The sequence below is a fragment of the Neolamprologus brichardi genome, chromosome 3 (genome assembly GCF_056152115.1).
Source record: "Neolamprologus brichardi isolate AB-2024 chromosome 3, ASM5615211v1, whole genome shotgun sequence".
Classification (NCBI taxonomy): domain Eukaryota; kingdom Metazoa; phylum Chordata; class Actinopteri; order Cichliformes; family Cichlidae; genus Neolamprologus; species Neolamprologus brichardi.
Window position 1 is genome coordinate 39,078,304 of NC_142106.1, and position 19,000 is coordinate 39,097,303.

The following is a 19,000-nucleotide window of genomic DNA, read 5'->3' on the forward strand; positions in this document are numbered from 1 at the left end:
TTAGTGCTGATATTTGAAAACAAAGCTGAATTCCTTTATGCCTGCGCAGATTCTTCCTGGAAAACAGTCACATGTTATTATTCAAGGAATACTGATTCTATTTTAGTTTATTCCTGGTGTCAATCAATCTTGACATGTCTCATGTGTGAAAATACCAACACATAGGAAATCTTGGGCGTAACAAATAGATATTGATGACTTTTGAATAAAATATATTACACTCCTTAATATAGTGCCATACTGCAATCTATACACTCCCTAGACACTTTGTTACATCTTGCTAATACCCGACTGGACCTCCTTTTGCTTTCAGAACTAGCTTAATTTTTCATGGCACACATTCAACAAGGTGTTGGAAACATTCCTGGAAGATTTTGGTCCACATTGACATGATAGCATCACACAGTTGATGCAGATTTATTGGCTTCACCTCCATGATGTGAATCTCTTGTTCCTCCACGTTCCAAAGGTGCCCTATTGGACTGAGTCAAAGGAGCTTGCAAAGAAAAGCGTCTGGACTTCTTTAAGTTGGTTGAAGACGTTTCACCTCTCATCCGAGAAGCTTCTTCAGTTCTAAGGTCAAATGGTGGAGAGTCCCAGATATAAACCTAGTGGGAGTATCCCCCCCACAGAGGGACAAAAGGACCCCCTGATGATCCTCTAATCACCTGAGCCAAGGTGTGAAACTGGGTGTGGGTCCCAATCGGCCAGAGTTTCGGGTGAGTTGATTGTGAAACCTGGCCCCACCTTATCATGCGAATTCCTGAGGTCAGATGGTCCAGGATGTGAGTGGGCGTTAAGGCGTCTGGGAAGGGAACTCAAAACTGGATTATAGATGGCAGAGAGTTGGTGTCGTAAACCACCGCCTCTGTTCAAAGATGGACACAGTGGACATAGATGGCTTCTTTCACTCCTCTTTCAAACTCAGACCTCAGGAATTCGCATGATAAGGTGGGGCCAGGTTTCACAATCAACTCACCCGAAACTCTGGCCGATTGGGACCCACACCCAGTTTCACACCTTGGCTCAGGCGATTAGAGGATCATCAGGGGGTCCTTTTGTCCCTCTGTGGGGGGGATACTCCCACTAGGTTTATATCTGGGACTCTCCACCATTTGACCTTAGAACTGAAGAAGCTTCTCGGATGAGAGGTGAAACATCTTCAAGCAACTTAAAGAAGTCCAGACGCTTTTCTTTGCAAGCTCCTTTGACTACAATAACCTGGATGACTGAGAACCTTCACAGACCTATTGGGCTGAGATCTGCCGACTGTGGAGGCCGTTTGAGCACAACTCATTTGAGCTCATGTTCACAAAACCAGTTTGAGATGATATAAACTTTGTGACATGGCACGTTATCCTGCTGTTAACAGCTATCAGAATGAGGTTATATAGGCATGGTCATAGTCAGCAATAGTATTCAGGTAGCTGTGGGATTTAAATATGCTTAGTTGGAGTGTGCCAAGAAAACTTCCCCCACACCATTACACCGCCATCAACCTGAATCTTTGATACAAGTCAGGATGGACACATGTGTTCATGCTGTTTACACCTCATTGTGACCCTGCTATTCAAATGTCACAGCAGAAAATCAATACTCATCAGACCAGATTCTTTTATCTTGTATTGTCCAATTATGGTGAGCCTATGTGAAATAAAGCCTTGGTTTCCTGTTAATAGCTAACAGGAGTGGCACTCAGCGTGGTCTCCTGCTGCTGTAGCCATCTGCTTCAAGCCTAGACGTATTGTGTGTTCAGAGATGCTCTTCTGCAGTGGTTGTTTGATTTGCTAATTTCTTCTCTGAAGTTTCTAATAATCAAAGGCAAATCTATGAGCACAACGTAGTGCAGATATATCTAAAGAACAAAACAAACTCAACCATTCTGCTTGTGCACATTTGCTCAACAAGACATTAGGCATTCAAATAGTCTATTTAAGCTAATGTGATCACAACTGTGATCAGTGGACCTGCAGGTATAGCCCCCCTCTTAACGTAAATGCAGTGGGGGGAAGAAACGTGCTTTCCTTACGTTAAATTAAGTTAAAATTGAATTCCCATCTGCAGACAAAGCAGAGCGCTGCAACGTGGCATTAAAACAAATTAATGTCTTCCATTTGTTTGGAAAAATTACACAAGAAGGCCCCAGTGGCCTGTAACCTTCAAAGAATATGGTTAATTGCAAACTGATGTGATTTGGATCCCAATAATGAGATGGGCTGTGCAGTCAAAGTTGTAGTTGAAGACATTTTCTTTCTCATGTGTTTCAAAAGAACACAATCAATCAAATCAAATGTCTCTCTTTTTTGTTTTGTTCTGCCAATATTACTGGCAAATCAGGCACTTTTATTCTGGACAGGTCCTGAAATGATCAATGAAGCTAATATATAAAAAGACATATCAGTATCATCTACCTGAACTGCTTCAACACATGCTTAAAATTGATCTGTTTGTGCTCAGTGCTGTTTAGATTTGCACTATTGACCAAGCAGAACTTGGCAGAAGATAAGTTGCCCATATCTGCTGGCATTTTCACTACTTTGAGGTTTTAGCCAATGGCAATCTGACAGGGCCACATTTTAACATTCTGAATCATCACTGAGCTTCTGTTTTTTCCCTCTTCCATCTTACTGCAAGAAGCTTGTTTGTTTGGACCTGCTGCCATCAGGTGGAAGAAGCAAGAATCAGCCGGTCAAAGCCCATTAAAGTGGTAACAAAGCAAAGCACAACGAGGCTTTTCCTCCAGACACTGCCATTGCCTCTATATAATTTTAACATGCCCCAAAGAGGATTTGGGCTTTTCCCTAAAATAAAATCAACAGGATGACAAGAAAAATATTTGTAATAAAAGTTTCCAATGGTATTTCATTTATTCTACTTATAAAACTGTGCTTTCTCATGCAGCCAGCCCCCCAGCAGGCCCATTTTGAGCCAGGAAAAACCCTGTGCAGCCACTGGCTCTGAAATGATCTCTCATATTGGGAATTTTAATGCTTGATGGTCTATTGCCAAAAAAGGGCATGGCACTGTTTTTTGTGGCAAGTCATGCTTTTCTCCTCACCATCTTGGGGACCTGTGATGAATCTGAATACTTGTAAATGCAAAATGCCGTTTTTCATAAAAGAAACAGACACAGTCACATCTCTAACTATACTTCAACATTTTGGCTTTGGATCATTGCCTCTCTGTCATCTTATCCTACCTTTCAACAAACAGTACAAAGTGTTATGCATTATTATGGCGACAAATTAAGTATTGATCAAACCAGCGCTGCACCCAGGAGTGACAGCAAGCACCTGCGGTTGCTCTACAGATGTCAGTAGGAACTGCCGTTGTCCCGCTGCTAGCCACGTCACTCCGCGTTCAGGCTAAGCCTATTTTCCTGCACCTGCTGAGCTCCTCCGAGCAGGAAGCTATTCATTAATCCAGTTCTAAGTGAACCCTCTTAATACTGGTCACCATGCCCTGTGGGAACCGAGTGATTAATATCAGCGAACAAACTGCTGCGCCGAGTACCACGCCACGGCAGGAAACGCAAAAAACAAGCTCGCAGCCCAAAGCCGACCGGTGTGGCTTCACTTTTCAATTTAAATGCTAATTTAGCGAGCAGCAAAACCAATACTGTATAATGACGGGGTGACTTTGAAAAGGACTGAGATTACGCGCTGCTGATAACATAAGAAAGAAAAGAGAAATCCAAAGGGAACTAGAAACTCCATAGGTGACCCCCCGCCTCCTCCTCATTTACTCCTGCAAGAGTAGCTGAGGGTACATTTGCATATCAGAGAATATGGATAGCTCTGTCTTTTACATGCCACGTGGCTTAATAAGAAGCAGTGCCACTTTTCAGATATCATTCTGAGATAATCTTCCCAGGGAGATGGTATAGATTCATCCAAAAAGTGCAGGCTAGGCCTTACTTCATAAAGACGTTAACAAAGGGAATGTCAAGTCTTTTCTGAAGGTCTGCTTTTCACTCAGAAAAATTCACAGAAACAATACATTCCAGAACTACATATTAACTGACTCCTTAGGGGATGTCTCATTAGCTTTCACTTAGTACTGTGATACTCATCAATGGACTAAAGAACCATGTGCATACCGAATGTTCTCTCTATTCTCTGTCACATTGTGACATCACCCAGCACTTCTGAACACAACGAGCAGCTCTGTGAAAAATGGTGCATGTGGCAGATGGGTTGGAAAAAAAAGATAATGAGATTCACTCAAAGTGCTTTTGGCACACAGTCCATTTTACAGTGATTTGCCTTTGACTCAGAGACTCTATGAATACAGTAAAAACAGTTCCCGCAGGTCTTTTTGAGACGGAGGAAGACGGGCACTGCTCAGATATGACTTTAATTAAACCAATTTCCAAACTGGTGCTTGAGCTAATAGAGTTTAGTTTAAATATGTTTCTTTGTTGCCAGTGTGCTCAGCAGAACCTGAAGGATTTGTTAAACACAAAGTTACAGTTTACAGTTCAACAAGGAAAAAATAAAATAAATAAAAATGTGTTTTTCCTATAATCATACGGGGCTGTGAGCAAACATGGTGATCGGTGGCACGACTGCCCCTTAAAATGACATCTGCTGTCCCTGTGGTCGGCCAAAGTAGCCACTCAGTTCTGTAAACACCAGAAGGCCTGGGAGGAGAGGGGGCCAGCGACAAGAAGGATACTGGATATCTCTGTCGCCCTTTGTGTAAATGTCACAGGAAAGTACGAGAACATGAACCATCACTTGTTAGTTTAGACTGCGTGGTGCAATTAGTCCACAAAAAACAGAAAGGAAAAAAATCAGACCGCTAGTTCAGGATATTTTGAACAAATTTCAGTGCGGTAGCTTGAGTCATACTGCGGTTAATGTTTTGCCGTTTCCATTTGAAGGGCTCTACCTCTGAGTGTACCTAGCTACTCCTACACAAACTACTCGCAGAGGCTCCCAACAACAGAAACAGGCGAGGGATTTAAATGACACACAAGGCCAAACACATCAGCGAACAACACCATAATGAGACTGGCACGTCTAGTATCTTTGAAACATTTCAAACACTGTGGGGAGATTCGAAAGTGGTCCAGGTGCATGTTTGAAAAGGAGCTGGAGGCCAGAGTTCCTGTGACTACTTTCTGGACCATCAGCTCTTATCATGCAGATGAGTGGAGCTATGAAAATTAATGGAAAATACTAAAGTGGGTAGTGTAACAGAGAGCACTACTCTCGGAGAGAGCATCTTTTTTATGTTGTCTTTATATAAAGACCTTCTATGGTATGAATCAGTATGTTGCATGATTTGAGGAAACAGAAATGTCAGCAGTGGAACTGGTTTCAGCTGGATTTGAAGAATAAACAAAGGGTTTTAAAGGGTTTGCTTTGTTCGATTATGTAAGAGCCGTAGTTTTGTTTTTCACTTTCTTTCTGAAGGAGGCATCCATTATTCTTTTCTCTTTTTTCAGTTTGCTGATCAACAACAGAAAGTCCACAGAACAGAACAGCAGCAAATATTAAGGATGCACATTTGTGAAATTCTGGAGTATTTAAAATTAAAATCTGCTCAGTGCCAATACTGATTTTGTTTTTCCAGGTTTTGGTTGAAATTTGTTTCTTAGTTTCTCAACATTTGGTTTGACATACAGTACTAGTAAAGTATTGGCTGCTAACAATGGTAAATGACATCTTATTTATACATCATGCTGATGTAACAATACTAATGTATTGCTATACTGTTGTACATCTAGCAAATATTCGTTTTCCAGAAGCAAACAAATTATTCTATTAGAATAGTAAATACTAATCACTTGATAAACTAATTAAGAGATCAATACACACCTTCCCAGAACATTTAATCATGTTAGAAAGGACCTGTCAAGCTTCCTTGCATAAATAACAGTTTAATTTTTTTTTAAAAAAAACTTCTGATGAATATTTTTATTTTTTAATAAAAGAAAATAGCCTGAAGAAGAAGTGTGTGTTAAGCAACATGTTCATATACTCCAACTAATTCTGACAATAATGACAGTTAACAGGCTGCTCTTCAAGGTTCATTGTTGTAAAAGATGCTGCTACTGTCTGAGAGGCTAATGCCGAAATGCTTTGAATTTGCAATTTTCCTAATAGCCAGAAGGGGGGGTTCCTTCTCTGGCTGCAAAAAGATCTGTTCACTTGATCCATAACTTCAGTAGAATTCCTGATAAGTGTCTCAGTCACTAGTTTCTTTTTCAATATGACATGATGTTAATTTTAAAATTTACTGCCCCAATTTGAGTCTAAACCGATGACGGCACGTGTGTGGTACGTGATGGTATGGTATATATATGAACAGGTTAACTGTGAATCATATATTGTTACAAAATGAGTAGGTTTGTGTAACTACATTGCAGCACAAACATTTCTGTGTCCTACAGATGGATCGCCAACTGATGAGGACGTGTTAAGAGATTCACTGACTGACTAGCCAAGGACATGAATTGGATGATTTCCAGTGCTCAGGCCTGACCGATGACCAGCTGTCAACCTCACATACAATATACAATTATGTACCAGTCTGTTTTACGCACGCACAGCGGGGCAGGCTAATACCCGCACCCAGACTCACTGCCACACGTTAGCAGCCCTTCGCTGCGAGTGAGGACAAGTGTTTTTAAAAGTAAACCACAAGTAGACCACCATGAAAACGTATGTAGCAACAAACCTAAGGAGAAACTTAAACAACATTTGCCAAGCTGAACATTTTAAAGACACTAATAAAGGAAAAGCGGATAATGCTAAAGCTAGCAAGAGCGCAGAGCTAGCCACGAGCTAGCAAGCTCAGTATAAGCAAACAATCAAAGAATGCACAAGGAAAAACGTGGAAACAAGTGAATTTATAAACAGTTATAATCTTAGAAAATCAATTACGATCAGAAAAAGTCAGTATCATCTGTTAAATCTGAAATCAGTGCATCTGTATTTGCAACCAACCTAGGAAGTTAATTTGTAAGCAGTTAACTGCTCAGTGCTCAGTTAGCCAATTATAACCGATTTTACCAACACAGCAAGCTAAGACTGTGAAACCCATTTAACTGCTGTCTCACACCATGAATCCACTCTTTCATAATAATTTTGTATTGTACATTTATCATCACAGTCTACTAACAACCATCATCGACAGGCACAGCAGTCTATTTTGAAAAATCAAGTTCTGTGTTAATTTCCAAAAGCTATAAACACTGTATACATGTACAGCAAGCGTATGGCACAATATATGCAAGAAATCTCCTACAAGATTGTGTGTATCTGGATCCCATGTTCTCCTTTCTAGTTCTCTATAAAATGTGCTTACAGAGCACACTCTGTGATCTATTGCTTGAGAGAGTTACATAGAGCCCCTCATTCATTTTGCTCTCAAGCCCTCTAACAATACCCAAGTGAAATATGACTTTCTATACTTTACATGTCATCCATTCTGTCTCTCTCCCACTACACCACTAAATATAACCTCTGTCAGTTATTGTCCACTGGCCACCCACTGAATATTTCATTGTTCTTTAATAAAGACTGGACTTCCTTGCGTTTTGTTACAGTGACAAGCTGTGACGGTGACGCTGATCAGCACATTATTGAAGGGATACAACGTTGTAACATAAGCTTGTGCGACTGCGTTGGCAGAGAGTCGCATGAGGCATGCTGTGCCTGTGTGTGCGTGTGTGGGTGTGTCTGTGTGCTGTCACGGTAAAATCAATACTGGGTGAAAAGCAAATGAAAAAAACTCGAGCAAGTTTGTGGAGTTCAGCCTCAAACGTTTACTGAAATGTGGCGAATTTCGAGTCAATTTCATGGACTGCTGGTGTGGCACCGTGAATTCATTTGAGATTATAAGGAAAACACAAGATTAACAGGAAACTTTCACAACACACACACATATGCACAAACACACACCATCTGTATGACATACATCATACAGTGAAAGAGTAATCATTACTTTACTGGTTGGGCAATTAGTTTCGTTATTTTCAAATCTTCAGTCTTGCGTACCTGTCTTGCGTCTTTGTTTTGGCTGAAGAGAGAAGATGACCATTAAAGCTCCCATGATGCCCTCTAGACTTTCTCGCTTAGTGATCTAGAAGTCCTGCTAGATTTCGCACACTTTCCCTCCCACAACTGGGTCGGCTTGAGAGTGAAAATGGAGGAAAAAAAATCCAGTGATATGCTGGGATCCTCACATTAGGAGAAAATAAAGTAAAATCTGGTCTCCGGTCCAAACTTCTCCTTTATATTCACCGTGTTAGGTGGGCTGTACGTAGAGCAGAGTGGGAGTAAAACATGCGTGCCTCTGTTGGGTTTTGAATTTTGACGCGCACGCTCTGCAGCCCCCCTCCCTCCTCTAGTGTTCCTACTATGAAGTGAGAGCTTGCTGGCTGATCTCTGCACTGCAAAAGCTACTTTGTACCACTTGAGCACCTAGATTAATTGAGCGCTATGAGAGAAAGGCAGAAGCATGCTGTGGAGAGTGTTTGCCGCCGCTCTTTTCAACAGACCTTTCCTCACACGGGGAGTGTAAAGCTGGAGGGAGGCGAGAGAGCTCATACTGTAGATAGCATTTGTCCTCGCTAGCTGCCTTTTAACTACATCTCCTGCTGGGAATGGGAGGAGAAAACCATGCTGTGTCCACGGCAGTAAGTTAGAGCTGATCTCTCAGGCTGGTGGCTGGTGTAAATATTTAAATTATGTGCAACGTTGCTTGTGCATAATTTAAAGTCTTCTCGTTGCAAATGCTGACACCCATTTTATAGATTAATGACAGAGCAGTTTTAATGTAATGTAGCAACTACTACAACCGAGGTATAGCAGAAAACTTACAACAGAAAATCTTGCAGTGTGATTTCATGAGAAATAACAGCATGGTATGTATATAAGAATGGTTTCTGATGCAATACTGATTCAGCACTCATAACACTGAATAAAGTCTCCTATTTCCATGCCTTTATCCACCCTGAAAAAATAAGTAATTGCCTCTTCAGCGCTGATCCTGCACCCGCTTACGTGGCAGAGTCAGGCTGACTTCGTGGCAGATCTTCAGGATTACGGAGACGGTCAACAGGTCAGAAAAACGCTGAGGCCCACATCTCTTTTATTCTCATCCTTTGCTTGGAACACGTGGAAAAAAAATACAGCAGAGATGCTTTGCCTGATGTGACACATCAAAGAGGAAAATAGAATGAAAAATACTTCCGCTCCCTATGCCACCCACGCGCAATTCATTTCATGAACTGTGTGACAGCAGTCCAATTCAGGAAGAAAAAAAAAGAACAGCCAACCACAGCAATCAAGTACCAATTTGCACCCACTCCATTAACCTGCTTCCTGCCTGCTGTGTGTTCTTTGTTGCTCGGAGGCCTCTTTCAGACAGAAGTTAAAGTGCAGTTTAACTTCCACCTTTAGCAAACCCACTCGCAAAACCAAGTATATATGTAATCTACACAAAAAGAAACAGACAAATGAGTGTCTGTAGCTATTCTGAGGTTCAAGGACTTTTAAATCACCAACACAGAGTCCATTTCTTTAGTAAATTGTCTCCTGAAGGAATCTGACCAGCATTTACTGCAGCATTAGATTACCAACCACCTCCCTATTCCATACTCAGCAAAAGCATTTATGCTATTTGTCATGCTATATTTTCCTCCACTTGGGTCAGGGAACAGCGATTTTAAACAGGCTCAGCATTACTGTGGCTACATACAGTACGATAACTTACTGCCTTCATTTAACTTCATTAATATGACCATTTTCACACAACCACAGCACCCACTGGATGCTTACCACTGCAGTGAAGTGGAAACATTATGCTTATTTCCATCTCCATGTCTTTATCCTTGAACTATACTAATGTGGTTTTGTATGATTCTCAGTTGACAATAACTGTTATTTATCTGGTTGCTCCTTGCAAACAGCATATTTGAACAGCAGATGGGCGGGGCTTCTGTTCCTGAGACAGCCATAAACAGTATATCCCCTCCCTTTGGCATCATACAGATCCAAGAGTAGCAGTCATAAACAGAGCGTTTAAAGAGCCTGATTATTAGAGAACACGAGCGTTCGGCTCATAAAGATTATTTGTGCATTCACTGACCTCATAATTTGAAATGCTGGGATATATGCATGTATAGTGTGTGTGAATGAAAGCTAGTTAACCAAGTAAAATTGCATTATAGTAAACCTAATTGGCACTCTAAGAAAGTGTCAAAAGTATAGACACTCAATATGAACTCTATCTTCAAACCCAGTTTGAAGATTGGTCCAAACCAGCTGAGCATGGCTCTTCAAAGGGTATCCTAATTATGTTGGAGCAGTAATGACTTTTCATTAAATTGGACACTCCGGAGAATAGGATGAAATAATCAAATGTCTCTGGGGTGAATCATCCCCGCATATGCTGAGGCATATTCCACACCACTTGAGGAAAACAATCTAAAAACAATCTGATTAGCTACATGGGTTTGGAGAGAGAAAGTGCAATAGCAGCATAAATGCTTCGTAACTGGAACAAAGTTGGAATTTGAAGTTTACAGAGCTCTCTGGTAACAACAAGGCCTGGTCAAATCCAAGGACCACTGTTCAAAACAGCACACAATCCCCCTGTAACTTTAAGAAATCAACACTTCACCATCTAAAGCAGGCAGGTGCTCTGCTGCCCACACGCACAAACATGCTTGATATGGTTCTCCTGTTGCTTTTCTTTCCTTCTTCCCTGCTTTCTTCCTCCCGTTGTTTCCTGTTGATCAAACTGTGCATATAGAGCGCTTCGTTAAAAGAAATCCTGGAAGGCTGTAGGTGTTTGTGACTCAGCACAGGCTGGCGAGCCATAGCCTCACTGTCTTCTGAACTAAGGGTGGGAAAAGGCAAACGCAAATTGCTCTTGAGCCATAGCTGCAGGAAGCTTGTGAGCAGTAACTGAAGCGAGATGAGAGCGATGAATCAGACAGGTTGAGATCTGAAGAGGTGGCTGCAGGTGGACCAAAACAGGAGGTGCGTGCAACCCATCAAAGTGCACAGAGTGCACAGGATAAATGATATACCAGAGGGAACCTGACTGAAACTCAGCTCCAAACATTTTAAAAAAGGTTATGAATGGTTTATTTTGGCCTTTTGTACAGATTAGGTAACTGGTAAAAATGGTGCAATGCGCTGTGAATGAAAGTGTCTGAAAGCAGCGGTGAAAGGGTAGAGCACGTTTGATTTAGGATCGTTTGATCTAGTTTTAAAAACTCCAAAGTCTATTAATGCTCATGATTCATTCAAATGATATCACTCTACTAAGTCAGTTTAAATCAGTTCCATTATTTTTTTTAAATTTTATTTATATAGTGCCAAATCACAACAGCAGTCATCTTAAGGCTTTACATTGTAAGGTAGAGAAGTGCCACAATAACACAGACAAACCTTACCAATCTAACGGCCGACTTTAAGGAAGCCTTTGACGACAGTGGGAAGGAAAAACACCCTTTTACAGGAAGAAACCTCCAGCAGAACTACGCCATCTACCTCTACCAGTACACACTTAAAGTAGGGGGAGGGGCCAGTCGCAAGTCTTTTATGGTAAATGTATTAAGCTCAAATATGTACAGCTTTGGAACGTGTTGTACTTGGAAAAAGGGTCATAAACACGTACAATGTATTAAGTGAATTCGCTGCTTACTGAATATAACTCATTGAACTGTGGAGCTCACAGTTCATGGAGTCCGTTCTTGCTTTATCCACTGAAGGTTCCCATAAAATGCATTCAAACGAGATGTACTCAAAGAAAGACAGCAGCACTTTGACTACTGCAGTTTTATCGGTTAATTTTAAGTACTGATGAATGTGTTGGAACAGCCCGTTCTCACTCCCGACGCGTAATATACTGACAATGTGTCACGTCTCGAGGCGTTCCATGGGAACGCAAAAGGTGACCTTCCGCGTTCCTATGATACGCGCCGGATTGTGGATGAAATCAAATAGAATGACGCTCCAGCGGTAACACAGGTTCCAACCGTGTATTCCAGCACTAACCATAGCCTTATCCCTAACCTTAACCACCCCGTTAATTGTGTTAGAAAGTGTTTTCCAAAGCAATCTAAGTAAAATAAACGCACATGTGTAGATTATTTCCAAACGGTTCTCATGTGTCCTCATTTTTTGGAGCTTGTAATATCGGGACGTGTTGGGTGGCCGAAAGCGTAATATATTGACGATTTGTCACCTAGCGTAAAATGTTACGCTTTGGGAGTGAGAGCGTGTTGGTTGGAATTGTCTTCATGGACATTTTGTATGTTGTATTTTATTACCAAGAGTGAGTGCTATGTTTTCTTTTCTTCAAGCTAAAAACATGCAACTGTTTGAAATCTGCAACATGCATCAACAGAATTACACAATTACTGTTTCTACCACATCTCAGATTTAATTAGCTGCATATTTCTTGTAAACACAACATGTACTAGGGATAAACATTAGGCAATATTTGCTGGTGTGCTGATAATAAAAAACATTTATAGTGGGTCTTTGCTGATTTTATGAGAGACTTATTCCTGCTCTGTCAATGTTTAAGCAGCCGTATCTAAGCCACTGGAGTTTTTAGACCAAGTGCAATTTGCACAGAATAATTTGTCAACAATCCTAATAATGAAGTTAATATTAACCTCCTAGGAGCTGGCGTCCACATATGTGGACATCGCATTTTGGGTTATTTAGACCAAAATACTGAATTTTGCTCTACAAGGGCCTGATATCCACTTACGAGGACATTATACTGCTACTGTTCTATCAAAATTTTAAATGAATATGCTCATATGTGGCTCTCATTTTTCTTAAAACAAAAATAAGGCAAAAAAAATCTGGTAATTCTTTGTTTTTACATTCATCGGGCCCCAATATGTCCAAAAATCAAAGAGGAATTAAAAATGCATGCAGTGGAAGAGTTCGGGTCTTAGGAGGTTAAGGACACAATGTCAGTTATTCACTTGGTCCACCATCGGTTTAGACTGATGGCTGGATCAGCTCCTCTAATTTCTTGAACTGACTTTACTCGAGTTTGGACATTATTGGAATAAATAATGTATGCAGGTGTAGTTTTATTTCTGGCCATGATGTAATACCGATGAGCAAACCAGAGAATAAAACTATACTTATTTATCATTGTTTAATTTGTGCTAGGCTTTTCTATCGCTTAAGGAATGAATGTGAGAAAGTAAGAGACTCATCACTTTTACCTTGTGTTTAATTAAAACTAAACTATTTTTAAAAATGTTCTTTTTTACTGTGTTAATAAAAAGCCTACACACTGGAACTCATACAGCTTTAAACTAGTTTAATTCAGCAGCTGTGGCTGCTTTTACCTCCTGAGCCACAGCCATCCAAATGCTATGCAATATGTATTACTTTTGCTATGGCTCAGTTTTCACATCGTCCACTAAGTGGCAGCAAAACTGCGCAAGTTCAACAAAGCCAACATTTACTATACACTGCTCACTTTTTTAAAATGTTATCAGTGCCAGAAACAGGACAAACTCGATAAGCATCGTTCATCACATCTCACAGTAAGATATTTTCAAGCCTTTTTCCCTTGATTAGGACATAAGTTGCAGTACTATGAGTTCTAGTCCTCCATCAGTCCTTGTTATACATACATAAAGAGAGAGAGTCATAAAATTAACTGCTGGCATACCATTAGTGTTGGCCGTATATCATTAAATTAGGCTAAAAAAACAGAAATAGGGGGAAAAAAGTGGACTTGGAAGTATAATCAGCTTGTTTGATGAATTCTATAATAATTAGAAACTGACAAAATCAAAGTGAAAGAGCATCTTCTATTAAACAAACACAGCCATGACCTCTAGGATACAGTGAGGCTTTTCTTTTTGCGCCACCATCAGTTGCATGCATGAAAGTAGACACTAGAGGGCGCAATTGATCTTGAAAACTAAGAGCACCACACAGTCCAAATACATACATGGAAGGGAAATCATTTCTGGTGATCTTTACAATAATGTCACATTATCTTGCTAAAAGCAAGCACGCCGTGCTCCCACTTCTTCTATCTAAACATTATTTAGATGAAAAGCACTTACCTTTAAACAACCACACATGACACGCAACACAGATCTTATAACAAAGATTAGCGTCTCTTGACAAAAAGAACAATGTAAATAACAGAGAGCAGACGTGCTTTTTTTTTTCTCTTCTTTTCCGTGACGCAACCCACAGCCTGCCGAAAGTACACTGCAAGGTGTCAAGAGATTATTCTAAAACAAACTATAAATCTTCTTTCAATATATATTTGAAAGAAAAAAGAAGAACTTGTCACACCAGGCAGCGACGATCCTGTTCGAAGGCTGCTGAGAGTTTCGGTCGTGATGGAAAACTCGAAGAAGGAGTCAGTACATTTTTCTGAAACTCTCTAAGAACTGCAAGCCAATTAGCACAATTTCAAGAGGAAATGAAATTGAAGGAGGACAGGAAAATGGTACATTAAGCCTTTTCAGTCGGAAGTCATTACAATAAGACAAAAAATTCTTAATCAGGAGTACATTTAGCTCAAGATAAGAAGAAAGAATCCCATTAAGTCGCAATGCAGGGAATACAGTGTTGCTACAGTGTATTGGTAAAATGGCAGAAAAAATTACTGCTTTATGCTTTATGCATTATTGGATGCAGAAAAGCAGAAACTGTGCCCAGTGCACCACTGTCCAAAACAATATTTAGGCAGCAGGTATACCCAACATCCTGATTTAGGGAAAATCTGCCTGCTGGTTATCATTGGAGATCAATTAAGAATGGTCTTTAGAGAACATAAGAGACGTAGTGGGTGCAGGGTTTGTCATGGGGCTTACTTTCAAAGCACAGCAGCAGCAGATTATGTAGAGTTTGCTCATGCAGGCTTTACTTTGCAGTCATATAAGAGAAATGGCTTCCCTTGCACACAAATCATAATGACGCAACAATAAAAATGCCAGAATCAGAATATGCACACTCAGCTCCTTCTTTTTCCTGCACAGCAAACAAAGTGTTTTCTCTCTTCTACGCCCCCGTCTGTAAAGTGATTCTCCTAACATCCTGGGACTGGTCTAAACCATAACGTGTGGCTGCAATGACACTGGGCTGCACTACCTGCCCAGATGGTCTGTATCAGTGGGGAACTGGACTGCGTGGGGTGCGCCGCATCCACCTGCCATCAATCACAGGCAAATATGGTCCAGGAGAAAAAGCTTAATTCCCTTCAAATTGTGGCAGAAAAACAAAAAAAACTATTTCCACAACAGGGCAAAGTGCGGCAATATAGCCACTCTAATGTTTAATGAACCCCAGTGGGTTGGCTATTTGTTTGCTTCTATCTTAGCTAACAAAATATCTCGTGTTCAATGAGGTAGCACAGTCATTTGGGGAGATGTGGAAGAGACAGAGGAAGAATTGGCGAGCTTAATGTATTTATGAACTTTTTTCTTCCCCCTTTTTCCACAGCCGTAAACAGAGGAGAGGTGTATGACTCAGCACTACCTTTAATGACGCATCCAAGTACAGAACTTTCCCGAAGCCATAATAAAAACCGAGCAGCAGGACATAATTTTAATCAAACTGTCCTGCTGCCATATGAGGCACAACCAGGCAGCATTACTGAGAAACTGTTGAAAACAAATAACTTCATACTGCAGCCCAGACGCCACACAGATTTCAAACCCACACCATGCACCGGTGGTTATATGAGGCTTTCAACGTCAACCGAGCAGTTACAGTTGGACGTGAGGCTCAATGGCTCGAGTGGATCTGTCATTAGCCCGGCCCCACCTGCTGCCACCGTGCATCCCGTAGGCCGCGCCTGTGTCACATTCTTTTATTACAACCCTCCCCGACATGAAGCTGCTGTCTACCGAGCCCACTCTTACAGATCGGTGCCCACTGAGGCGTGCGCGACGTCGGAAAGTGTCCAAAGCGGCATGGAAAAATTACAACAGAGCTGCTAAAGTGGTGCTTTTCTGCTCAGCCAGTTGAGAAATGTGTCGGGTCAAGCCAAAATCTAAAATCTCACTGAGCAGCAACAAATAACAAATCTGCACTGATGCAGGAAGACCAAATTATTGTTTTTCCTCCCCTTAACCAAACCACTTTCCTCGCTTCTTAACACAGTGGATATTGCACTGCAGCTGCGTAATGAGAACTGTTCGCCGTGAATCATAGCTTCTCACATCTCCAAATAAAAAAGGAAAAAAAACGATGAAACTCGTGCTGAGATGTGAGGATGAACCCAATAAAAACTTGCGAGGCACATGCAGTGGCATGATTGCCAGCTATTGTGGTGGTACAAATATCACAAAATAAGCAACATGAAAACATAATTTAATGCTCCTTTGAATCGGTGCGATCATAAACCCCAAGGGCAATAAACATTCCTCCTCACTCCAGTTCATTTTAGCAATACCGGATACTGTACATTATCATTCTACGCGTATCTTATCTAGTTGTGTTCTGCTTGAGATGGCAAGGGAGCAGTTTAGTTCACCGCGTGAGAAATTATACTGACATTAAATATGTGCTCTTTAATAAGATCACTCTGTTTTAGTCATATATACCGTTCAGCTCAGAGGGTGGGGACTTATCCCAGGGGTATCAGGAACATCAGTAGTTGGTGCACATTTGAAATTTGTATTTTGGCATTATGGAGACATAAAACCAGTGGAAAACTTTTAATTAAAGACAAATAATGGTCTGTAACACGTAGGTTGAAAGGGATTAATGACAAAATGGTATAATATCCTCCACGGATCTTTTGTGAGTTCCACTGTTGAATAAACAAATTGTATGAGGTCACAGTTATAAAATGACACTCATAACAAACTGGTAGATTTATTAGGTCAGTAAACTGATCTGCTAATAGAGCCAAAATGGTTCTGAAACAACAAAGACGAAATCCACAGTTCACCGTCTCATATCGAGGCTCGATCTTCTTGTGTCACAATACCGGCTTACAATGAGCTGCTGTTGAGCAATCACGGACATATTCAAAGAGCGTTTGTTTCCCGGAAGAGATGTTGTAAAGGTTATATAAGGTACAGCAGCTTTGTGCATGGAAGTCAGGGAAGGAAGATGATGGCTGCTGCAAAGAGGAGGGATAACTTCATTACTATAGTCAGCTAATGGAACATATTGTATATTAGCAAATAGAGTCTGACAGATATATTGGCGGCGATGATATGAACTATTTCCTCATAAATTGATATTGGCATTTATAATGATTCATAAATGAAAATGTAGAAAGTAAAGAAGGTACAAACATATTTTATTGACTCTATGATTGTTGATGTTGCATAGTATGTCCACCAGGGGGCACTCTATAACATTATTGTTATAGAAATCTGTTGCTTTTTGAATGCAACAAACAATAACAAGAAAAACAAGACTATTTTAAAATCGCATTGTCATTGTAAGGAGTCATAAATAATACATTTTAGGGTAAATCTGTTTTGTGCGCCTGAAAGAAAAGAAGAAAAGAAAGAATAATATCGGCTGATATTTTAGATTTTTAAATCATCAAATATCTGTATTTGTATTGGTCTGAAAAATCCTATTTCGGTCAGGATCTGTGAACAATTTTTGCAGGCATCACTATTTGTGCTCGTGTAAACACCACGTGTACAAATATATGCAAAGATCTAGCTTAAATAAAATGATATTTAGCCATGTACTAATGATGACCATGCTAGTTAGACACCTGGACCTGCCTGATTAAAGCATGCTAGTTTGGTGAAAGCTACAAAGTTTCAAGATCCAATTGTGATCTAGCAAAAACACTGGTTAAAAACAAACTGTGGATTTGTAGAATTACACCACCACCATCAGTAATGAATACAACAAATCAATATTCATCTCAAATGTCTATTAGCAAATAGACCAAGTATGGTGCTGAATGGATTGGATGAATAAAAGTATGCTTCAGTGTTTATGAACTTCAAATTACTATTAAAAATAATTTAGTTGGCAATTATTCCAGTAAGGTTTTGGTCACTGGACAGGTGAAGCTACATCAAATAGTGCGCCAAAATTTCTACACATGGCAAAACATTAACTAACTATTGAAAAAGAAATGACATTACAAGTGGAAATTGCTCCATAGGCTTGAACACTTTGAATGTTTTGCCCATCATGGTCATTTTTTAACCTCTTTTACATGATTTGAAGAAGTTCATAATATCAGCTGAGTAATACAGTTTAATATCCTTAGACAGACAGCCTTGGCTGTGCCAAGGTCACAAAAAGCGCAATAAATGATGCATTCATCAACTTACTGTGGGCCAAAGTCTCATCTAAAATCTATTAGGCTGGCTCTGATGACAGCTTATCAGCAGCAGTGACAGGTGAAACACTAACCGTGTCAATACCGCTAACACTGCGTCGCCTGCCCGACATCCACCAGCTCGCTATTAATAAACCACAGGGTGGAGAGGAAATCCTTTTCCCTGGGTAAATGGCGAGACATGTTGCAATCCATCCTCTTACACAGACCTGCAGACATTAACCAAACCTTATCTGTGCCAGCAGCTACTGGAATCCTCAAGTATCACCTGCTCTCTTACGTTACCCACATGAATCACAGATTACGTGTCAGTGCTGGGAAGTTGCAGCATGAGTTTCATCACGTTAAGATGATATTTAGTTCTCTTTCCGAGGCTGTCAGAAAGTGATGATGTTGTTTGAGAGAAAGAGTCGATTTACTCTGCTATTAGTAGTCTTATCTGATGTACTGCAGTAAGAGAGGATGTGAATGTGAACAGCAGCATCTCCAAATCAGATTATCATTAAAAAGATGGGTTCACTATCCAATTTAATTGCTGAACTCATGCCAACAGCTTCTGGTCATTAATCCTTGCAGATTGAGAAGGGGATATTAGTGTGTGTCTGTTTTATCCCTCTCTAAATCACTCATGTTTGCTCGCAAAGAAATACCGTAATCCCTAATGTGGCCTCTGCGGTTCTTTGCATCTTTGATCTGAAAGTGGAAG

General features: G+C 40.5%; 1 protein-coding gene across 6 annotated transcripts in view; it reads right to left on the bottom strand.

The window, feature by feature from the left end:
* Positions 1-19,000, bottom strand: part of kcnip4a (potassium voltage-gated channel interacting protein 4a) — a 150,404-nt gene that overhangs the window by 56,546 nt on the left and 74,858 nt on the right. The window contains exon 1 of one of the 6 annotated variants that reach the window (XM_006804135.3): positions 8,010-8,506. The exons of the other annotated variants lie outside the window; for them this stretch is intronic. Within the exon in view, the coding sequence (XP_006804198.1) occupies positions 8,010-8,064 (55 nt within the window). The 5' untranslated portion in view covers positions 8,065-8,506. Of the gene's footprint in view, positions 1-8,009; positions 8,507-19,000 lie in introns of those variants that run through there. 6 annotated transcript variants of the gene reach the window in all.